We start from the raw sequence: 22,794 nt of genomic DNA on the forward strand, positions 1-22,794 counted from the left end.
AAACCCACACAGGCAATGGGCCAGGGTGGCCACGACCCTGCCTCCTTAGTCAGGTGCCTGCAGACACCTAAGCAGCCCTAACGGCTAGAAGACTGGGGAGCCCTTTCACCTTTGAGGCAGGGACTCACACAGGAGGCACAGGGGAAGCCACCCAGGCAGACAGCGCGCGCGCGCACACACACACACACACACACACACACACACTCTGCCTGTAGCTGTCTTCCTCTTGGCCAGTGCCCGAGACCCAGTGTGATCTCTGGCAGGCCATTCAGTAACGAAGACTGAACTGAATGACCTGCCATGCCCACCATCCTGGTCTCCACTCCCACTCCACCGCCAACTGTCCTTGCCTCCCCCCCACCGCCACGGTAACAGCAGGCTACTGACTGCTCTCTCAGGATGGGGAGCAGGGCACAGCAGACCAGGCTAGCAGTCAGGACACCCCTTGGTGCCGTGTGACCTTGAGTAAATCCTTTGACCACTCTCAACTTTAGTCTTCTCCTCTGTAAAACACCCTGTCTCTCCCAGAGGGATGTGGGAGATAATGTGAGTAAAACACCCAGATGAAAATCAGGTGGTGCCAAAGTGTTGGTCACCAGACCGGGTGCAAAGATGTGACAGAGCCGTACACAAAAGCACGCGTTTGCTAACTCAGGGAGGATGGGCCCTTCAGGAGCCTGCACTCACAGCCGGAGGGCATTTCCACTAGCAGCGACCACCACCACTCGGCGATCACTGGGCCCACACCCTCCTCCTCCACTTGAGCTTCGGGGCTCAGAGAGGAGGCCTGACACCTAGAGACAGCTGGAACGGGACCCCGGGACCCAGATGGAGCAAGTCCTTTTCCATCTGTGGCAAAAGAAATGCAGATCCACAACACAAACTCTACCGCACCCCACCCCTGAGAGCTTGGCTGGCCCTTGGCCCTGGGTCTGCAGCAGCAGAGCAGCTGTCCTAAGCCTGTTCTATTCACGCTAATACAGAGGAGAGCTGGCTTTCTCTGAGCATATGCCTGGCCACACTGGAGAGAGAAAAAGGGGCCAGAGTCATCCAGGCATGCCTGGGCAGGAGTGGTACACAATTTAGAACTGAGGTCTCCCCATCCCACAAGGCCCTGTGACATGGCTTCCATGCTGTGGTCCCCCGGGTTCTGCAACCAGAGGAGGTCATCTGAGCCTCCATCCCAGGCAAGGTTCCCTCAACTTTTTGGCTTCTGGGATCTCAACTGATGACACTGCTGTCATCAAGAGGCTAGAATGACCCTGCTCTACCCTGGGCCCTGACCATGAACCAAACTCTGAAGGTCTAGGAAAGATCCAGCCTGCTCCTTCTCCCATGCTCCCTCACACCCAGGGCATCCAGGCCAGCAGACCCCAACTCAAAGCCCCTCAGGGAAGGCATGGAGAGGCAGCAAAGAGCTTTGGGGTTAGACAGACCCTGACTGGAATCCTGGCTCTACACAGAAGTGCTGTGTGGCCTGGGGAATTAAACCCCAACTCTGTAAACCCCCCATAATGTGAGTTAATCACAACACCTGCCTCCTCAGGTCGTCGTCAGGATGACACAAGGCAGTGCATGGGAAGCTTCCCACAGTGAGCAGCGAGGCCACGGTCAGACTTGTCACCATCACCTGTAGGGTGGCTAGGCAGGGGCAACACTGGAAGGCAGGAGGGAGCTTGGGGCCAAGGGTAGGGTCAGTTGGGCAGGAGGGTCTCTTCCTACCAGCAGCCTTTAGAAATGTGAAGTATTCATTGCCTGAGGAGTCACAAACACTAGACTCATTCCCATTAGCCAAGGCAGCAAAGGAGGAACAGAATCTGAAAGCAGCAGGGAGGAGACAAAACCCAACAAAACACCAGCCCCTCCGTGGCTCTTTCAACCCCAGATAAAAAACACCCAGTTCTAGAACTGCACTTGGTAGTTACAAGACCCTCACGGCCACCAGCTCACAGAACGTTCTCAACCACCTCACCCCACTGTACAGCTGAGAAAACTGAGGCCCTGGGAGAGGATGTGATAGGTCTAAAGTCACAGGGGAGGCAGCAGGGCCAGCACTCTCATCTTTTGGGCTCGTTACCAGAGGTACTGTGCCAGCACCGGGAGGATGAGGCCAGAGGGGCTGTTTAAAAGTTTCTCCCACACATTCTCTCGCTTCACACCATATAGGTATGGGACAGGCATTACTTTACAGAGACAGAAACGGAGGCTCAGGACTACGTACCCAGGCTATCAAGTGGCATCACTGGGTCTGGAACCCTCACCTGCCTATTTTGAAGCCCAGCACGATTTCAGGGAAACACAGCCTATCCCATCCCCCACCCCCGCTGGGGCTGCCTGCTTCACGGTCAGTCCTCTCTGCCCCCTCCCTGCCTTCCAGTCAAGGTGATTCTGGACAAATACTACTTCCTCTGCGGGCGGCCTCTCCACTTCATCTTGAGGAGGCAAGTGTGTGATGGCCAGCAGGACTGTGCCTCTGGGGAGGACGAGCAGCACTGTGTCAAGACCTTCCCTGATGGGTCCCCAGTGGCAGGTGAGTCCAGGGGCCAGAGGGACCAGCGGGGAGGGCACAGCAGGAAACCAGCTCAGGTTGCCCCCCAGTTCAAGGCAGAGCATCTGCCAACTGACCGGTCAGTTTCCATCCCTACTGCAAGGTTCGTAAGAGCAACAGGACTAGATTCCCAGTACTTAACATGGAGCAAATACTCGGTGAATATGAGGAACAGATGCGGGCTAAAGGGACAGGAAATTGTAACATAGCCTGCCTCGTTCTGCTACACTGGGATGGAACTGAGGCAGGCAGCTGGATTGGATAATGCTGGGGAGTTCCCTCCTTTCTATGACATCTGTTCTTTCAAGGGGACTAGAAAAGTGGGTGTCAGGCCACTAACTATTGATCCTTCTATCCATTAGGTGTTTATTGTAGCCTGCTATGTAACAAGACCGAGCTAGGTCCTTCAAAGGACTAGAAGAGGTTTCCAACAAAAACTCACGTTCTTTCTCAGATGGGACTGGCCCAGCTTCATTCACCTAGTACTTGGGCTCTGGAGTGAAAAGACAGCCAGGAGATGGGTGTTGGGGGGTTTTGACAGGCAGGACTAAGTGACTTCCTACACATATCCTTTTTTTTTTTTTTTTTAATCAGAAGTCAAATGCCTATGGGCACCGGCCATCCTACCGCCAATAATACTTCCCTCTCAACCTCTTCCCTCACGTCAAAAGGAAGCTGGGTTCCTCAGTGAGAAGTCCCCCAGGCTAGGCAGGCCATGAGGACCATGGGTAGAGTCACCATAGATCACTAAAACTGGTATCTGAAAGAATAAAATGGAGAGCTGCTGGTAATTCTACCAAGACAAGAGGTCCACAAGGAGGTTCCTTCCAGGACATCTGGTCACCCTAGCTACCATCAAAATGAGGCTCAATCAGGCAAAGCCAAACAGAAGAAAGTCCTTTGAAATTGAAAGGGTTGGTTTTCTGTAGTGCTCTACAGTCTGGGCGTAGGGAGGTTGTGCTGGTCCCATGATGAATTCTGAGGGAGATGGGCCAGACAGATCCCTGCCCTGGAATTGACCCAGGTTTTTCCCCTCTCAGTCCGCCTCTCCAGGGACCGATCCACCCTGCAAGTGCTGGACCCGGCCACACGGAGCTGGGCCTCTGCCTGCTTTGACAACTTCACAGAAGCTCTGGCCAAGACAGCCTGTGGGCAGATGGGCTATGCCAGGTACCCGGCCCCAGCCTCCAGAGGCCGTCCCCTCACCCCTACGACCTCCTTCCTCCTTCCTCTTTTCCTCCCTCCCTTCCTAAAAATATAGATACAGAAGTCAGACAGAACTGCTCTTGAACCTGAGCATTTTCACATAGAACCAACATGAAGTTCAATCTCCTAAACCCCGGTTTCCTCAAGGGTTAATTGGGGCAAGTACTGGCAATGTCATAGGAGAGCTATCAGGTGCAGTGAGAGAATGTAAGCCTCACCACGCACCCCCAACACCATGCTGGCTCCTCGAGACCCTCACTCCTTCACAGCCCAGCAAGAAGCTGCCCTGTCCCAGAGTATAATACTTACTTATTCAATGTCCCATTGGTTAAAACTCCGTTTAAACAAACCTGATTCCATCGAGGCCCCATCGGCAATCACAGCTCTGCCAGCAAATTTCTACAGCAGCTCCAAAGCTTCAGTGGGTGAAGAGTTATGTAATCATAAGAGTGATCTGCTTGATGCGTTTATATTCATTTGATCTTGGCAAAAACCAAAAGGGTCGTTACTACTGTATCTATTTTAGAAACAGGTTCAGGAAAGATAAGTAACTCGCCTGGTAGGAGCTAGGGAGGGAGAGGCTTGGGGGCTGTGCCCAAGACCCCTTGATTCCTGGGTATCAGGAGTTCTCACAGCATCTCTGTTTCCAGCTTGGGTAATTCTCTCCTCCCCCCAGGCCTTCCCTATAAAGGGAGGAGAGGCGAGGCTACCGACCACTCAGAGAGCATAACCAGAGAGGAGGGAAAAGAACCCATTTATTCAGCTGCGGAGTGGGGCAGGTCCCCAAGGACTCTAGGAAACTGGTCTAGGCAGAAATGAGAACTGCTAGGCAGACACCGTCAGTCAATCACGGAACTCTCTTCCATCCACCCCTAAAGTAGCCTCCAGGTCCTTTTTCAGTAAACGCTCCTGGCAGCATTACTGATCCATCAGACCTTATGGCCCCCTGTGCTCTCTGGTTATCAGGCCTCTCTGCTGCTCAACACTCTCCATGTGGCACAGTTGGGCTGCTTATGCCTGGCCCTGCTCTTACCCCTCCTCCAGCAGCAGCCAGGCCTCCCCTGCAGCAAGCCCCTCCTCCTCACTGCAGTCCAACCACTGCAGCATCAGCAGGGCCCAGCACCACGGGCAGCACCACCACCACGGGCAGCACTTCGGGCTGCGGCTGCCTTATGCAACCAAGGTGTCTCCCGGGCTTCTTAAGGTAATAGGATGCTAACGTTTCTGCCCTTCTGGAGTGCACTAATGCACCAAACCAGCTGGCTTCTTGAGTTCTACAGAATCAAAGCCGGTCAGAATTATTCATTAGGATGTAATGGGTGAACACAGCTTAGCTTTCCAGGGACTATCCGTTTCCACCACTGTCCCTCCTTCCAGGTCTCAGATTTCTCTCCTCTCTCCTTTCTCCACCTAGATAAGAAGCCCTTTTTGTCCCAGGACCATAAACCTGAGATGGCTCAAGATGGGAGAGGCTCTAGAGATCAGGGGGTCCACCTCTCATTCTACAGAGGGAGAAAGTGAGGCTTAAGGAAACCCAGGGAAGGGTGTGACCTGTCAAGGTTACACATCAAGCTAATGTCGGAGGCAGGACAAGAGCCTCCATCTCCAGGGTTCCGAAACCCAGTACTGCCACACCCAGGCCCTTCCAGGTGTACCTGGGCCCACCAGGTGTGCACAACTCCTGCCCGGGAATGTGAGAGCATCAGTGGCCAGTAACCCCATGCCTCAGTCATCCTGAACCCTGCACCCAGAGCCAGCACTAGCATAGCTGGATGGGGAAGAACAGACGATCAGGACAACGGGATAACTAGGGGGAGACTTCCTGGAGGAGCTAAAACTTAAACCCAAGGTTTGAAATTAGACAAACATGGATCAGTGGAGAGAAAGAGGGAGGGTGCTCCAAGGGAGAGACTCTTCCGGACTCATGTGAAGATTGATCTCATCCTGTCCTACCTCCAAGGGAGCCATAAAGTACCCCCACTACCCAATTCAGCCCAGATGCCTTGTTCGGAAAACCAGATATCCACATTCTAATTCCCTGGCTATGATTCAGGAGAAAATATCCTAGGACATTTGAAATAGGGCTACAGGTGGGAGTTAGGAAAGCACATCCATAACTTGTCCAGAGCTCTGGGAAAGCAAGACCACATCAGCATTGTGCCCAGATCTGAGTCCTGGGACACATTCTTTCCCATCGCAGCTCCTGGGAGTGGGGGCTACTCCCAACATCTTCTAACCTCCTGCCCTAGCTCACATCTCTCTCTCTCTCTCCCAATGTGAGCAGCAAACCCACCTTCAAAGCTGTGGAGATTGGCCCAGACCAAGATCTGGATGTTGTTGGAATCACAGAAAATGGCCAAGAGCTTCAGGTGCAAAACCAAAGTGGGTAAGTGGGAGGACGCCCCCTGGCTCACGAGAGGCTCACATATGGAGGCTGCCATCGGGGCTGTAGGCAACCACCCCAAGCAGGTGCAGCAAGGGGAATATAAGTCAGACCACAGGAAGAACTCCAGGCCACGCAGACTGTCAGATACCAAGAGCTAGAGAACCAGATTTCTGAGAGGTTTTCTGGGTTGACTCCATTTTTCATATAAAACAGACAGCTGGACAAGGTATGGTGTCTACATATTGGTGGCCTTTTCATCCAAGAATAAAACGAAAAATTTTCCTACTGCTTTACGCTCCCAATGAAACCCAACAGGCAAGATTCCAAAGGCCACTTTGTCCATCCCAGCCACTTACCCAGGCCAGGGTAAGACCTCTCCACGTTCCCAGTTCTCCAGAGAAAAGGCCCCACAGCCTCTGGCAGAGGCCTGTTCCTCTGCCTCCCCACCCCGCATGAGAGCTCAGCATCTAGAGAAAAATGGTCACATTTTTGTGACCAGAGTCACAAAAAAAGAGAGTACCAGAGAGGATGCTGGCTCCCCAGCATTCGGGGATGCTGCTGAGGGCTGCTCATTCTCCAGAGAGTAAATCTTAAAAAGAACCAAGATGGTAGCAGAAGGATCATGTGCCTGAAATTCCACTGAAATCCCCCTTTTCGTTCACTTGAAAAGCGCACAGCTAACAGACACTGTTACAGGCTCTGCTCTCCTCCACTCCAGGATGCCAAGGGCTTGGGTTGGGCTCAGACGCAGGCAGGGCCCAGCACATTGTGAGTCCTTAACATCAAGGATCTTGAACCCAAACCAACTGAATTGCATTGAACTAAATGGTCGTGTGGTTTCTATATAGTCCCTCAGCATGTGGATTCCAGATTTCCCAGGTGCGGGAAGGGGACTGGGGTCAACAGGGTCAGGGGACCTAAGTCCGCACCTCCCAGAGAAACCTCAAGGCCCTGTGTCTCCCTTCCAGACCCTGTCTCTCAAGCTCCCTGGTCTCCCTGCACTGCCTTGGTGAGTACGCCCCATCTCTGAGGGTTTGGGCCCTGGGCCAGCAAAGAGTGGGGAGAAAGACCTTCATCCTCATTCTTAAATCTCTCAGACTCTAAGTTTCTCTCTGTTTTGTCCCAAACTTACTTCCTTGGGCCTTGGGTTTGTAGGGCAGTGCTCCTTCAAGTGGGGACGTTAAGAACTCTTTAGTACCGTCCACACACAACCCCACAACCAAAGCAGAGAGCTAGCAGGGAAGAGAAAACTGGAAAGGATAGAACTGGGCCTCCATGCCCTCCCACCCTGGTCAGGCCCACAAGGCCTCCTCCATCACAGTGTCATTTAGTTTAGCAAAAACAGACTGTGTCTAGCACTATCAGGCACACTAGCACTATCAGGCACACAGGTAAGTCAAAGAATTGGCCATTCTCCTCAGGAGTTTATAACAGAGAGAGACAGAGAGCAGAGAGAGAGAGAAAGACACAAGGCCATAGGTGGGAGGTGCCAGACTGAACAGCACTCATAGCTGACTGCCACAGAGAGACCCAGGCACCAGTCCCACTGGCTTCCAGTGTGACCTTGAGTAATTCACCTGACCCTTCTGAGGTTCCTCTTCCCAAGAAAGCCTTTTATCCAACTTCCCCAGAAGATCCTTACAGAGAACAGAAGAGAAAACAAGCTCTGTGACCCAGCTTGCCCTCCCAGACTTGTGGAAGAACTGAACAGAGCCTGCCAGGCTGGCCGGATACTGGATAGGTGGAGTAGAACAAGGCCACTGTCACTGCCTTTGCCGTTGGGTAGTATATAGGCTTCTCTGTTGGATGTTAAGATGTTCTTTCGTGATGCCCACAATCCCTGGTGTGTGGGGACAGACACATGGTGGCTAGCTAGTGAATGACTGAACCATTAGTCACATCATCTGTGCTCTGAGCTGAATGGCCCTGATGTCGCAGGGAGGTTGAAGTTACAGAGCTTCCCTTGAGGAGCTGTCAGTCTTAACAGGAAGACCAAAGCACAAAGGAAATGAAAGACAGGCCAACACTGGGAGCAGGCTATGGAAATTCCAAGAAGGGGGGGGGGCTCTCCAGGGATTGGGCGGCCCCCAGGGGGTGGTACCCAGGCTAAACACTGAGCTGTAGGCTCCCAGAAGGGAAGGACTACGTCTGTCTGTCTGTCTGTCTTGTCCTCCACTCTCTTCCCAGCATCCCTGAACACAGTAGGCACTTAATTCAAATTTGCTGAATGGATCAATGGTTTAGATAAATAGCAATAGGACAGCATCTCAGGGATGGGGGCTTCCTCAAGCAAAAGAAGAACAACTTTTTAGGGAGCTACACAAGCAGATCAATTTGGCTAGACGGAAACTTCAGACAAGGATAGTGGGCAGCTGCCAGAAGGACTTTAAACTCTGCTCTAGAAAGAAAGATGCCTCGGGGCTGTGAGGGAGCAAGGAGACACGGAGAAAGCAGATTTTGGAATAACAAGTATCTGAAAAGCCCCTGGCTGGCATAGGCCCAGAAAGGATCGCAGCCTTTTCCTAAGAGAACCACCACTGTGGCCGTGACCACCAGGACTGGAGAGACTGGAGGGCAGGGAGATGGGAATGGAGGCTTTTACCAGAGCTTGAGAGCCATGATGGAAAAGCCAAGGACAGTGGCATATGAAAGAGCATAGGATGTCAAATTGGGAGACTTACTCATCACAGGGGAAGGGACTTGGAGAAAGGTGAGTTTAGGATAGGAAGATCTAGTATCTGGAATGTTCTTCCCAGTCCCGGCTCCCAGAGCAGTTTGTGGGCGTCTGCTTGCCAATACTCCACAGGAGCAGCTGGGACACTCCACCTGGGCAGGACTTTTGTAATTCTCTATCACCTGTTTGGTTTGAAGGCCATGAATTCCCAGCACAATGGACACACCCATGTTCACAATATAAACACATCCAAAGCCCAACAAAGGAGACGGAGATTGGGAAAAAGTCTATGGTCTGGGACACCAGCTCCCTAGGAATAACTCAAAATGGGCGGTCCTCCCCACCCCTCCAGGTCCCAGTCATAAGGGCCCTGCTCTAAGGAAACTGACTCAGGGCTCCATGGGGAGGCAGTCCATCCCTCAAGAGCCTGACTCCTGATTTCTCCCCCCTCCCTGCTGACTCCAGCCTGTGGGGACAGCCTGAAGGCCCCTCGGGTAGTGGGCGGGGAGACGGCCTCTGTGGATTCCTGGCCTTGGCAGGTCAGCATCCAGTACAACAAACAACACATCTGTGGAGGGAGCATTCTGGACCCCTACTGGATCCTCACGGCAGCCCACTGTTTCAGGTAAGGCTGCACCACAAGGAAGACTTGGGAGCTCAAAGCCTTGGAGGGGCCTAAGTATCGGGGTTCCCTGCCTCCCAACCTGTGTTCCAAACCCCTATCCTCTCTTTCCCCTCCCTCTACAGAACATGTTCTTGGCTGTGGCCACCCCCAATGAGACACTGAACACAACATCCTTTGTTAGCCACCCAGGGTCTGAGAAGAAGGCGCTGGTTGCCAAGCTTGATCACCAAGCTTGACCTCTTCTAGTTGGGAAGCAATCAGATACCCAGGGTCCTCAGTCCAGCCCCTACTCACTCCACAGAAGCTCTTCCCATCCATCTTCCTGGAGTCCTGAGAATGCGCTCCTTCTGCCAGTCTTCTCTGGAGTGGTTCTGGGGTTGAGATTCGCTGCCACTCCCCCATTATACCCAAAAACTTAAAGCAGAAAGCATAGATTCCTTTACAAGCCAGCAGAGAGAGGCCTGCCCATACCTCTGGGGAAGGACTACTCCCAGGCCCTCTTCACTTTCCTTCTTTCATTCATTCATTCATTCAATATCGAATGAGTACTATATTATGTATCCGTATGCATTAGCTCTGTCAGCGCCTTAGAGGAATTCAGAGTGTAGGCCAGAGATTCTTAACCTTTGAGATCTGACAAAGCTCTAAGTCCTTTCCTGGGAAACCACCCATGCACACTATGCAGGGAGGAGTGTCAGGAGGCAGACAGACAAGTGCATAATGAAACTGACAATACAAGTACCACTTGAGTAGCACAGAACAATACCAGGGGCAGGAAAGTGCCAGGACCCCAGAGCTCAGGTGCCAGGAACAGCCCTTCCCCTGGCCCTCCAGTTAGAAGTTTCCTTGAGCAGGTTTCACCAGGGGAAAGGATCAAATTCCCTTTTAGAATTTGTCCTTTTGTAAGGGATTCCTCAGACCTGCTCCTTCTCTACCACCCCTGGCCTCACCATCATAACCTCCTACAGCAGGGACATTCAGCACCCCAACCCCTAGCACCCTGGGGACCCAGCTGTGGGCAAAGACTGCACAGGCTTTGTTCAGGCCTGAACCCCGCTGTCTCTGCCCCCCCCAGGAAGCATCACGATGTGTCCACCTGGAAGGTAAGGGCTGGCTCAGACAAACTGGGCAACTTCCCATCCCTGCCTGTGGCCAGCATCTTCGTCATTGAGCTGAACACCACGTACCCAAAAGAGAAGGACATTGCCCTTGTGAAGCTGCAGTTCCCACTCACATTCTCCGGTGAGAGGGCATGTGGGAACAAGACCCCTTAGGCCAGGTTATACTCCCCTTCTGCTACTAGCTCACTATGTGGCCTTGGGCACACTGCTTCTCCTCTCAAGCCCTCAGCTGTACATTTGTTTCTGGTGAATACACCAGCCTAACATCAGCAAGGGGCCATGAGAACCCTTTCAGTTGTCAGCTCACAGCCCGCCCCACCCAAGCTGGGTTCTTTTGAGGTCTGTTTTCTCCATGTGGAGCATCTCAAGTGAGAATCATAGACTCATCCAATCTTGGGGCTGTAAGGGAACTAAAAGATCTTCTAGTCCATCCTCCACCCTCAACGGGTGCCAAGAGCCTGCACCATCTCTCTCTGCCAAGGGGTTACTGCACCCACCTGGTCTCCTCCACAGGCAGAGAGCTCATTACCTTTAAAGCAGCCCATGGAATCTTTGAACAGCTCTGTTAGATGACTCATGCTTAGATAGTATTTCTCAGCATTTGCAACTGTCAGTTCCACAGGACACTGGTCCCTTGGAGAAAAAACGGGTTCTATTCTAAATTTGGGAAACATTTTTATAGTAGAGCTCTTTTCTTGGGGCACATTAGCATATAAAGATATAATAAGGCCTTTAATTTTTAATTTGCCTGTATTATGTTTAAACTATACTTCAACTTATTTGACCACAGAACTTTCTCATGCCACTTCTGTTAACATCCCCTGGAATACAGGTCATAGAAACCCTGGTGTCAACCTTTCCAGAGCACTTAGCCACCAGGCTCTCCCCGCTTTTTCTCTGCTCCCGGCAGGCACAGTCAGGCCCATCTGCCTGCCCTTTTTTGATGAGGAGCTCACTCCAGCCACCCCGCTCTGGGTCATCGGATGGGGCTTTACAAAGCAAGATGGAGGTAAGTCCTGGACTCAGGAACACAGGGCTGAGGGAGCAGCTCCTGGAGGTGATGGGAAGGAGGACCACCCTGGGGGAAAAAACCCATCCTGGAAATCCAAGCACTGAGATGCCAGGTAACCCAGAGAATTGTCCTGGGTGGGGGTGAGAGGCAAGAATGGGAATACGCATGTGTTTTCACCTTCCCAGGAAAGTTGTCTGACACACTGCTGCAGGCCTCGGTCCAGGTCATTGACCATACTCGGTGCAACGCAGAGGACGCCTACCAAGGGGAAGTTACTGAGCAGATGCTGTGTGCCGGCATCCTGGAGGGCGGCGTGGACACCTGCCAGGTGGGATCATGAGGGAGTTCCTTGGATAGAGATTTTAGTCCTGGAAAAACAAGTAAGTCCAGAGGCCAACAGCTCCACATGAAGTCCTGCATGCAGCGGGCACTCAATCGTGATGAAGGGAAGACCAGAGAGAGGGAGGGAAAGAAGGATTACAGTCAGATAAGGAAGAAAGGATGGACAGAGACAAGCAGAAAGATTTCAGGTGTGTATTTCACCTACAAAGGTGGTTCGCCAACCCATCTGCTCTTACCTCCCATCACCCACAGGAGTAGGAGTCATGTGAGGGCAGGAAGGCCAGGTCTGTTTTCTCTAGAACTGTCAAGATGCTGCACTAGACTAGAGAAAACCCATCTCCTGCTGGATGAGCCCTGGAACAATGCCTCCCCCACCCCCAAACCCTATTAGTCCCTAAATACATTTTCACTCCCTCCATCCCCAGAGGTTCTTCAGAGCCATTTTCACTAAACCCCTTAACCTCACTCTGACCCCATTCTCAGTCATTAAATTCCTCCATTCAAGAGGTAGCTCTTGGCCATCACTTGAATGCCAGGTGAATACTGGGTTTTGGGGACAGTGTCTTCTGCCCTCGGGGAGTTCACAGTGGTGGGCAAGAGGGGCAGTTAGGCTATGGTGTTACTGGATTCTGAGGGAGGAAGTCTCAGGGGCTATAGGAGCTGGGACAGACACCCAAAGTAGTGCACTTTTCACTATCTGACATGCTCTGGTCTGTTGAGTTATTTGCTTGTTTATTCTCTCTCTCTTCTCCACCTAACTCTAAGCTCCCTGAGGGCAGGATTTTCGTTCCTTTCATTGATTGAATCCCAGTTGTCTAGAATGGTACCTGGCATGCAAAAGGCAACCCATGAGCAGCTAAATAAATTAAACAAAGATAATCAGGCTTCTCATTGAGGAACCCCTTAGAGCCTTGAGTTTGCTAGCATGCCTTGTGAATCTGAGAGAAGGCACACCAACAACTTACTTGACCACAAAAAGAACCCTTTTGCCTCAAATGGAAGGGCCTTCCAGGTTGCAGGAACAGCATGAGCAGAGGCAGTGAGGGCAGAACAGCACAGAACACTGGGGAGCAACTGGGGGAGCACAGAGGAACAGATGGGCCAATGAGAGGAGGGGAAGAAAGAGAAGCCCACTCCTCCACTCCACCCCTGCTTGCCCTCCCCAGCCACCCCTGTTCTGATGTTTCACAGGGTGACAGCGGTGGGCCCCTGATGTATCACTCTGACCAGTGGCAAGTGGTGGGCATCGTGAGCTGGGGCCACGGCTGTGGGGGCCCCAGCACCCCAGGAGTATACACCAAGGTCACAGCCTATCTCAACTGGATCTACAATGTCCGGAAGGTGAGCCTGTTGTGCCGCCCTTCCTCCACCTTAAAGGTACAAACTATCTTTAGTTTGACTTAAATGGCTCTAAGATGACCCCTGACATCCTAAATCATCTTCCCCACCAGGGAAAACCTGCAATTCCACCAGAAGAGCTGAAATTTCTTAGTCTGAGATTCCAAATGAATGCAAACGCCTTAGGGTATAGAATACACCCAGCTTTATCATTCTCTATTCTCTGGCTGAGAGTTTCCCAGGAACAGACTCCATTAAGGAGGAGGGTGGAAAGGCTCAAAAAAATTCCCTAGAGGAGAGAGGAGAAAAGAGCTTCAAAAAAGGCAGGCTAATTCCACACACATCACCACCTTGTCCAGTTTCAAATTATGTCTTTGTTGGTCTCTTATCATAGTCGGAGTCATGATGCTGCTGCCCCTCCATTCTCCTGGAAACAGCCTCCCCCTGTCCTGCCCACCTGGGGATCCCAGAAGTCAGACGGAGCAAGAGCCCCAGGGGCACACCACTCTGCCCACAGCCTCAACATTTCTTGGTGCAGCAAAGGGCCTCCATTCTTGTAAAAGACCTCACAGCCCAAAGGCACCCAGAAGGAAGTCAGCAGCCCCAGCTCTGTCACCCCTGGGGCTCCTGATGTCACTGGGAGAAAGACACAGCCCACTGGACAGGCCAGCCTTCTGGCCAAGGTCTCAGAGGCATTGCTAAGCACAAAAGAAACTTTCCCACCTTGCTGAATGGAAGCAGACTCTCCAATGAGAACCCAGATCACCAAGGATTGGACTAGAGGGAGGAAAGAGTCTAAGCCAGCCCTCTCCTCCACCCATCCCCAGGCCCAATAGAGCAAGAAACAAGTTATAATTTAAAATGCACTGTCCTGCTATTGGTACAACTACTATTACTTACTGTTATGACTGTTAGCTCTATGGCTGCTGCTATTAAACAGGTGTGTGAAGTCCTTGACACAGGCGGACTGGGCTGCATGCTAAGAACTGAGCTAGGACTATTGCATCATTCTTGAGTCTGAGTATGAAAAGGTCTTGGGGAGACCACGGATTCTCAAACAACGAAAAAGAGACCCAAAGACCAGAGAGAACACCTATGACTTGGGAGAGGGAGGATTTAGGTACTCAAGACTGACAGTAAATCATGGTTCCCCCAGTGGAAGGGAAGAAGATATTGTACCTTTGAGTCCTTACTTCTACCTAGAGAGTCCAGGCTGGTTGCTTTCATTCTTTAAAAAAAAAAAAAAAAAAATCACCTGTAAAGTCTGAGGTGGTCCCTAAGTGGGGTTCTAGGGACATAAGCACAAGTCCTACACTCAAATGGTCAGAGAATTAAGCCCCATGGGCTTCTCGGGCCACTGTAGAGGGGGGCTGGGTATTCTGAGGCCTAAATCCTGAAAATACTTGGTCAGATCCTAAATATACTTGACAATGCTTTACTAGGTTCTCAGAAAATAACAGAAATCCTCAAAGACGAAAAAAAAAAAAAAACAATCAACCAAACAAAGCTATCAGAATCATGAGCTGAAACAAAGATAGATATCTGGGAGCAACAGACACCTTTTCCAAGGGACCAAGACCTATATGAAAGCTGAGATCAGAACTAAACCCAGACCCAGTGCTCACCATCAAAGATCAGCCAAGATTTTTTATTTTTTTTTATTTTTTTTAAGATTTTATTTATTTATTTGACAGAGAGAGATCACAAGTAGGCAGAGAGGCAGGCAGAGGGAGAGGGGGAAGCAGGCTCCCTGAGCGGGGAGCCCGATGCGAGGCTCGATCCCAGGACCCTGGGATCATGACCTGAACCAAAGGCAGAGGCTTAACCCACTGAGCCACCCAGGCGCCCCCAGCCAAGATTTTTTAAAAAGAAAACCTCGGGAGTGGAAATCATCAAAAATAACAAATTTAAAACCTCAAGGACCTTAGATGTTAGAATTATCAAATTATAAGAAAAAGTGATACGGTAGAATACTTCTACCTGCCAGACGCTATTCTAAGTGCTTCACTGTGTACTGAGCATTTAAGACTCACACAAACAGGGGCGCCTGGGTGGCTCAGTGGGTTAAAGCCTCTGCCTTTGGCTCGAGTCGTGATCTCAGGGTCCTGGGATCGTGCCCCACATCGGGCTCTCTGCTCAGCAGGGAGCCTGCTTCCCCCTCTCTCTCTGCCTGCCTCTCTGCCTACTTGTGGTCTCTGTCAAACAAATTTTTTAAATCTTTAAAAAATAAAAATAAAAAGACTCACACAAATGTACGAAATCAATGCCATTCATATCCCATCCCCATTTTAGGGGTAAGAAAGTAAGACTCAATGAGGCTAAGTATCTTGCCTGAGGTTACATATGGGAAAGGTGAATATGAGTATTCTGACTCCAATGTTCATGCTAGAAACTATCACACTATAGGACCACCAGTAATTTACGCATCTTTAAAGAAATTTAAAATGGGTATCTTTTCCACATTTTAAGATACTTTTAAATACTTTTAATTTAAAACCCAGATGAGGGGTGCCTGGGTGGCTCAGTGGGTTAAGCCTCTGCCTTCAGCTCAGGTTATGATCTCAGGGTCCCGGGACTGAGCCTCACATGGGGCTCTCTGCTCAGCAGGGAGCCTGCTTCCCCCTCTCTCTCTGCCTGCCTCTCTGCCTACTTGTGCTCTCTCTGTCAAATAAATAAATTTTTTTAAAAAAACCATAAAATTTAGTATCAACCATTTGTAAGTATACGGTTCAATGGTGTTGAATACATTCACATTGCTGTGCAACCATTACCACCATCCATCTCAAAGCTGTTTTTTTCCTTTCCAGAACTCTGTACCCATTAAACAATAACTCCCCATTTCTTCTGCCCCTGAATACTTGGAAGCCACCTGCCTACCTCTGTCTCTATCAAGCTGACTATTCTAGGTACCCCCATGTCAGTGGAATCATGTAGTATTTGCCTTTCTGTGCCTGGCTTATTTTACCTAGCAGAGTGTCTTCACGGTTTTTCCATGGTTGTAGCCTGCGTCAGATTGTCTTTCCTTTTTAAAGCTGAATAATATTCCATTATTTATACCACATTTTGTTTATCCATTCATCCATCAACAGACATCTGGGTTGCTTCTACCTTTAGGCTATTGTGAATAATGCTGCCATGAGCATGGGTCTACAGATCTCTCTTCAAGATCCTGCTTTCGATTCTTTGGGATGTATATCCAGAAGTAGAATTGCTATATCATATGGTATCTGTTTTTAATTTTTTATTGTTTTCCATAAGGATCTCACCATTTCATATTCCCACCAACAGTGCACAAGGGTTCCAATTTCCCCACATTCTCCACCAACACTTATTTTCTGTTCAAAAAAAATAAGTATTTTAATAAGCAAATATGATAGGTAGATGTGAAGAAGAACCAAATAGAGCTCTTAGAAATAAAAACTATAATTATTAAAATGATAAACTGAATGTTTGGGGTAAGTAGCATTTCAGACATAGATTAAGAGAGGATCAACAAACCATAAGGCAGATTGAAGAAGTTACTAAATTTGCTGCAGAAAGAAATAAGGAAATAAAATATACATATATATGGGGGTGCCTGGGTGGCTCAGTCAGTCAGGCGTCTGCCTCTGGCTCAGGTCATGATCCCAGGGTCCTGGGATCGAGCCCCAAGTCAGGCTCCCTGCTTAACAGAGAGCCTGCTCCTCCCTCTCCCTGTGTGTGTGCACTCACATGCACTCACTCTCTCTCAAGAGAATCTTTAAATATATACATATGTACACACACATACATACGAAAACAAGGCTATGGATAATGGAGGCTAGAATAAGAAGGTCTAACATAACCGGTTAAAGTCTCAGAGGGAGAGAACAGAAATATGAAGGAAAAACCACATCTAAAGAGGTAACAGCTGAGACTGTCTGGAACTCATTAAAGGCATGAACCCTCACACAGAGTATTTACCATTATAAGGTGCACACATGTACAACCAAGGTGGAAACATTCAAATAATCCTTACCTCGGTACATGATCGTGAAGCTTCAGAACACCAAAAATAAACAGAAACTCTTTAAAGCAGCCAGAGAAACAGCCCAGACAGCCTACAACACCATCAAGATACCACAGCAAGGGGCGCTTTGGGTGGCTCAGTCAGTTGAGCATCCAACTCTTGATTCTGGCTGCGGTTGCAATCAGGGGGTTGTGCAATCAAGCCCCGCGTTAAGCATGGAGCCTCCTCGGGATTCTCTCTCCCCTCTCCATCTGCCCCTCCACTCATGCTTGTGCTCTCTCACTCACACACACTCACAATAAATAAATAAACAAACCACAGATTGCCAGTAGACATCCCCACAGCAGGAAAGGAACCACAAGATTCTCTTCAGTGTACCCAGACAACAGAGAATTATGAATCCTACAAAACTACCTTTTAAGAAGGCATTCAGGAAAAAGATAATAGAGTATACTACCAACAGATATTCCCTAAAGGAAAATCTCAAGTATGTACCTCACTTTTTTTTTTAATTTTTAAATTCCAGCTAGTCAACATACAGTGTGATATTAGTTCTAGGTGTACAATATAGCGATTCAACACTTCCATACATTGCCCAGTGCTCATCACAAGTGCCCTCCTTAATCCCCATCGCTTAGTTTGCCCGTCCCCCACCCACTTCCCCTCTGGTAACCCCCAGTTTGTTCTCTGGTTAAGAGTCTGTTGTTTGGTTTGTCTCTCATTTTTCCCCCTTTACTGGTTTGTTTTGTTTCTTTTGTTTTGTTTCCATGTATGAGTGAAACATACAGTATCTGTCTTTCTCTAACTAATTTCACTTAGCATAATACTCTCTAGCTCCATCCATGTCATTGCAAATGACAGGATTTCATTCTTTTTCATTGCTGAGTAATAGTCCATTACACACACACACACACACACACACACACACACACACACACACACATCTTCTTTATCAATGGACACTTGGTCTGTTTCCATAAGCTGGCTATTGTAGATAATGCTGCTATAAACCTCAGGGCACATGTATCCCTTCTAATTCGTATTTTTGTATCCTTCAGGTAAATTCAAATATGTACTTTAGAAAGAAGGAAAACTATCCTCATAGTAAGAATGGAGGTACAAGAAGACATAGGGAAGCAACTGGTAAAAATGAACAAAAATTTAAACAAACTTTGTCTATGTAAAATAGCATCTATTGTGTGGGTTCATTTTTTAAAACCTAACTAAAATAGAGGATAACAATACCATGTGAGTCAGGAGGGGATGGTTGGAGTTAAAATAGTCTAAAGTTCTGAAATTGTTCAAGAAGTTTAAATATTGAATAAAGCTAGGTACTATAGTGTGTGTACTATATTTTAAGTGGTCAGAAGAGTAACCACCCATTTCCATTTCTTATGGAAATAGGAGTGTTTAGCTCCCAAGATAATAAAAATAAGAAATACACTAAGATGGGACGCCTGGGTGGCTCAATTGGTTAAGCAGCTGCCTTCGGCTCAGGTCATGATCCCAGCGTCCTGGGATCGAGTCCCACATCGGGCTCCTTGCTTGGCGGGGAGCCTGCTTCTCCCTCTGCCTCTGCCTGCCATTCTGTCTGCCTGTGCTCGCTCGCTCTCCTCTCTCTCTGACAAATAAATAAAATCTTTAAAAAAAAAAAAAGAAATACACTAAGAAAAGCAAACAGAAAATAACACAATCTCAGAGGGAGGGGGAGGAGACTGAAAAAGAGAAAGCACAGAAAAATGGAACAAAATCTACAAAGATGGTAAAAATAAGAGTTATCAATAATCATAATATTAAACTCACCAACTAATATATAGAGTTAATCAAGTTGGATAAAAATGTAAAATCAAGGGGCGCCTGGGTGGCTCAGTGGGTTAAGCCTCTGCCTTCGGCTCAGGTCATGATCTCAGGGTCCTGGGATCGAGCCTTGCATCGGGCTCTCTGCTCAATGGGGAGCCTGCTTCTCCCTCTCTCTCTGCCTGCCTCTCTGCCTACTGTGATCTCTGTAGGTCAAATAAATTTAAAAAAAAATTTTTTTAATGTAAAATCAAGCTACGTGTTGTTTATAAAAGACAAACCCAAAACATTAGGTTATGGAACCATTACAAATTTAAAAAAAATTAAAAAGATCTAGAACACAAGCACTTTACCAAATTTAAGCTAGAAAAGCTATATAATATTTTTTTAAAATAGGGATTTAGGACAAAAAGACAAAACTGATTTTAGGATAAAGAAAGTCAATAGATAGTCACAAAAGGATCAATTCACCAGGAAGATAGAGTAAGTTAAGACCTATAAACAAAAAGAAAAAAAGAAAGGAAAAAAATACAATCCCTTTGTCATCAATAGAGTTGGCTGTCAAACCAAGACCTTATTCTGAAATAGCATTCAAAGGGGGGTGGGGGGAAGCATCATTCTCCTTCACCATAGAAATCTACCTCCAGGTAAAAAGGTGGTTCAAGGTGGTGAGGGGAAGCTCTTCTTTATACACACAAAAAATGTAGCTAATGAAGATCTAATCAAGATCAGTGAATGACAGAAAATTTGCAACTTCTATTGAAATAATAGATTCAGAGACAGGAGAGATCACAATCAACACCAAAGAAATATAAACAATTATAAGAACATATTATGAGCAACTATACTCCAGCAAATTAGACAATCTGGAAGAAATGGATGCATTCCTAGAGAGGGATAAACTACCAAAATTGAACCAGGAAGAAACAGAAAACCTGAACAGACCCATAACCAGTAAGGAAATTGAAGCAGTAATCAAAACTCTCCAAACAAAGAGCCCAGGGCCAGATTGCTTCCCAGGGGAATTCTACCAAACATTTATTTTTTTTTTTAAGATTTTATTTATTTATCTGACAGAGAGAAATCACAAGTAGGCAGAGAGGCAGGCAGAGAGAGGGGAGGAAGCAGGCTCCCTGCTGAGCAGAGAGCCCGACGTGGGGCTCGATCCCAGGACCCTGAGATCATGACCTGAGCTGAAGGCAGCGGCTTAACCCACTGAGCCACCCAGGCGCCCCTCTACCAAACATTTAAAGAAGAATTAATACTTATTCTCCTGAAACTGTTCCAAAAAATAAAAATGGAAGGAAAACTTCCAAGCTTATTATATGAGACCAGCATCACCTTGATCCCAAAACCAAAGGACCCCATCAAAAAGGAGAATTACAGTCCAATATCCCTGATGAACATGGATGCAAAAATTCTCACCAAAATACTAGCCAATAGGATCCAACAGTACATTAAAAGGATTATTCACCACAACCAAGTGGGATTTATTCCTGGGCTGCAAGTTTGGTTCAACATCTACAAATCAATGTAATACAATACATTAATAAAAGAAAGAACAAGAACCATATGATACTTTAAATAGATGCAGAAAAAGCATTTGACAAAGTACAGCATCCTTTCTTGATCAAAACTCTTCATAGTGGAGGGATAGAAGGTACATACCTCAATATCATCAAAGCCATCTATGAAAAACCCACAGAGAACATCATTCTCAATGGGGAAAAACTGAGAGGTTTTCCCATAAGGTCAGGAACAAGGCAGGGATGTCCACTATCACCACTGCTATTCAACATAGTACTAGAAGTCCTAGCCTCAGCAATCAGACAACAAAAAGAAATAAAAGGCATCCAAATTGGCAAAGAAGAAGTCAAGCTCTCACTCTTTGCAGATATGATACTTTATGTAGAAAACCCAAAAGACTCCACTCCAGAACTGCTAGAACTCATATAGGAATTCAGTTAAGTGTTAGGATATAAAATCAATGCACAGAAATCAGTTGCATTTCTATACAGCAACAACAAGGCAGAAGAAAGAGAAATTAAGGAGTCGATCCCATTTACAATAGCCCCCCCAAACCATAAGAAACCTAGGAATAAATCTAACCAAAGAAGCAAAGTATCTGTACTCAGAAAACTGTAGAACACTCATGAAAGAAATTGAGGAAGGGCGCCTGGGTGGCTCAGTGGGTTAAAGCCTCTGCCTTCAGCTCAGGTCATGGTCCCAGGGTCCTGGGATTGAGTCCCGCATCAGGCTCTCTGCTCAGCAGGAAGCCTGCTTCCCTCTCTCTCTCTGCCTGACTCTCTGCCTACTTGTGATCTGTCTCTCTGTCAAATAAATAAATAAAATCTTAAAAAAAGAAAGAAAGAGGGACGCCTGGGTGGCTCAGTTGGTTAAGCGGCTGCCTTCGGCTCAGGTCATGATCCCAGCGTCCTGGGATCGAGTCCCACATCGGGCTCCTTGCTCAGCGGGGAGCCTGCTTCTCCCTCTGCCTCTGCCTACCACTCTGTCTGCCTGTGCTCATGCTCTCTCTCTAACAAATAAATAAATAAAATCTTAAAAAAAAAAGAAAGAAAGAAAGAAAGAAAGAAAGAAAGAAAGAAAGAAAGAAAGAAAGAAAGAAAGAAAGAAATTGTCTTTGGGGCTCCTGGGTGGCTCAGTGGGTTAAAGCCTCTGCCTTCAGCTCAGGTCATGGTCCCAGGGTCCTGGGACCGAGCCCCGCATCGGGCTCTCTGCTCAGCAGGGAGCCTGCTTCCCTCCTTTTCTCTCTCTGCCTGCCTCTCTACTTGTGATCTCTCTCTCTGTCAAATGAATAAATAAAATCTTTTTTAAAAAAAGAAATTGAGGAAAACACAAAGAAATGGAAAAACGTTCTATGTTCATGGACTGGAAGAACAAATATTGTGAAAATGTCTATGCTACCTAGAGCAATATGCACATTTAATACAATCCCTATCAAAATACCATCAACTTTTCTCAAAGAAATGGAACAAATAATCCTAAAATTTATATGGAACCAGAAAAGACCCCGCAAAGCACAGGAATGTTGAAAAAGAAAACCAAAGCTGGCGACATCACAAATCCAGACTTCAATCTCTATTACAAAGCTGTAATCATCAAAACAGTATGGTACTGGCACAAAAACAGACACACAGATCAATGGAACAGAATAGAGAGCCCAGAAATGGACCCTCAACTCTATGGTCAACTAATCTTCAACAAAGCAGGAAAGAATGTCCAATGGAAAAAAGACAGTCTCTTCAACAAATGGTGCTGGGAAAATTGGACAGCAACATGCAGAAGAATGAAACTGGACCATTTCCTTACACCACACACAAAAATAGACTCAAAATGGATGAAAGACCTCAATGTGAGACAGGAATCCATCCAATCCTTGAGGGGAACAAAGGCAGCAACCTCTTTGACCTCAGCCACAGCAACTTCTTCCTAGAAACATCACCAAAGGCAAGGGAAGCAAGGGCAAAAATGAACTATTGGGACTTCATCAACATAAAAAGCTTTTGCACAGCAAAGGAAACAGTCAACAAAACCAAAAGACAACTGACAGAGGGGAGAAGATATTTGCAAATGACATATCAAATAAAGGGCTAGTATCCAAAATCTATAAAGAACTTATAAACTCAACACCCAAAGAACAAATAAACCAGTAAAGAAATCGGCAGAAGATATGAACAGACATTTCTGTAAAGAAGACATCCAAATGGCCAACACACACATGGAAAAGTGTTCAACA

At 47.7% G+C, this 22,794-nt stretch overlaps 1 protein-coding gene across 3 annotated transcripts in view; it reads left to right on the forward strand.

Moving 5' to 3' along the window:
• TMPRSS4 (transmembrane serine protease 4) overlaps positions 1 to 14,478 on the forward strand; it is a 33,970-nt gene extending 19,492 nt beyond the window's left edge. For 2 of the 3 annotated variants that reach the window (XM_047690957.1, XM_047690959.1), the window contains 10 exons: positions 2,378 to 2,530; positions 3,589 to 3,718; positions 6,030 to 6,140; positions 7,109 to 7,149; positions 9,280 to 9,439; positions 10,515 to 10,681; positions 11,471 to 11,569; positions 11,758 to 11,900; positions 13,106 to 13,255; positions 13,647 to 14,478. In XM_047690957.1, the coding sequence (XP_047546913.1) occupies positions 2,378 to 2,530; positions 3,589 to 3,718; positions 6,030 to 6,140; positions 7,109 to 7,149; positions 9,280 to 9,439; positions 10,515 to 10,681; positions 11,471 to 11,569; positions 11,758 to 11,900; positions 13,106 to 13,255; positions 13,647 to 13,658 (1,166 nt within the window). In that variant the 3' untranslated portion in view covers positions 13,659 to 14,478. The remainder of the gene's footprint in view (positions 1 to 2,377; positions 2,531 to 3,588; positions 3,719 to 6,029; positions 6,141 to 7,108; positions 7,150 to 9,279; positions 9,440 to 10,514; positions 10,682 to 11,470; positions 11,570 to 11,757; positions 11,901 to 13,105; positions 13,256 to 13,646) is intronic. The other variant, XM_047690958.1, reaches the window with a different exon arrangement.
• Positions 14,479 to 22,794: the final 8,316 nt, after the last annotated feature.

Source organism: Lutra lutra, chromosome 10, assembly GCF_902655055.1.
Source record: "Lutra lutra chromosome 10, mLutLut1.2, whole genome shotgun sequence".
NCBI classification, from domain to species: domain Eukaryota; kingdom Metazoa; phylum Chordata; class Mammalia; order Carnivora; family Mustelidae; genus Lutra; species Lutra lutra.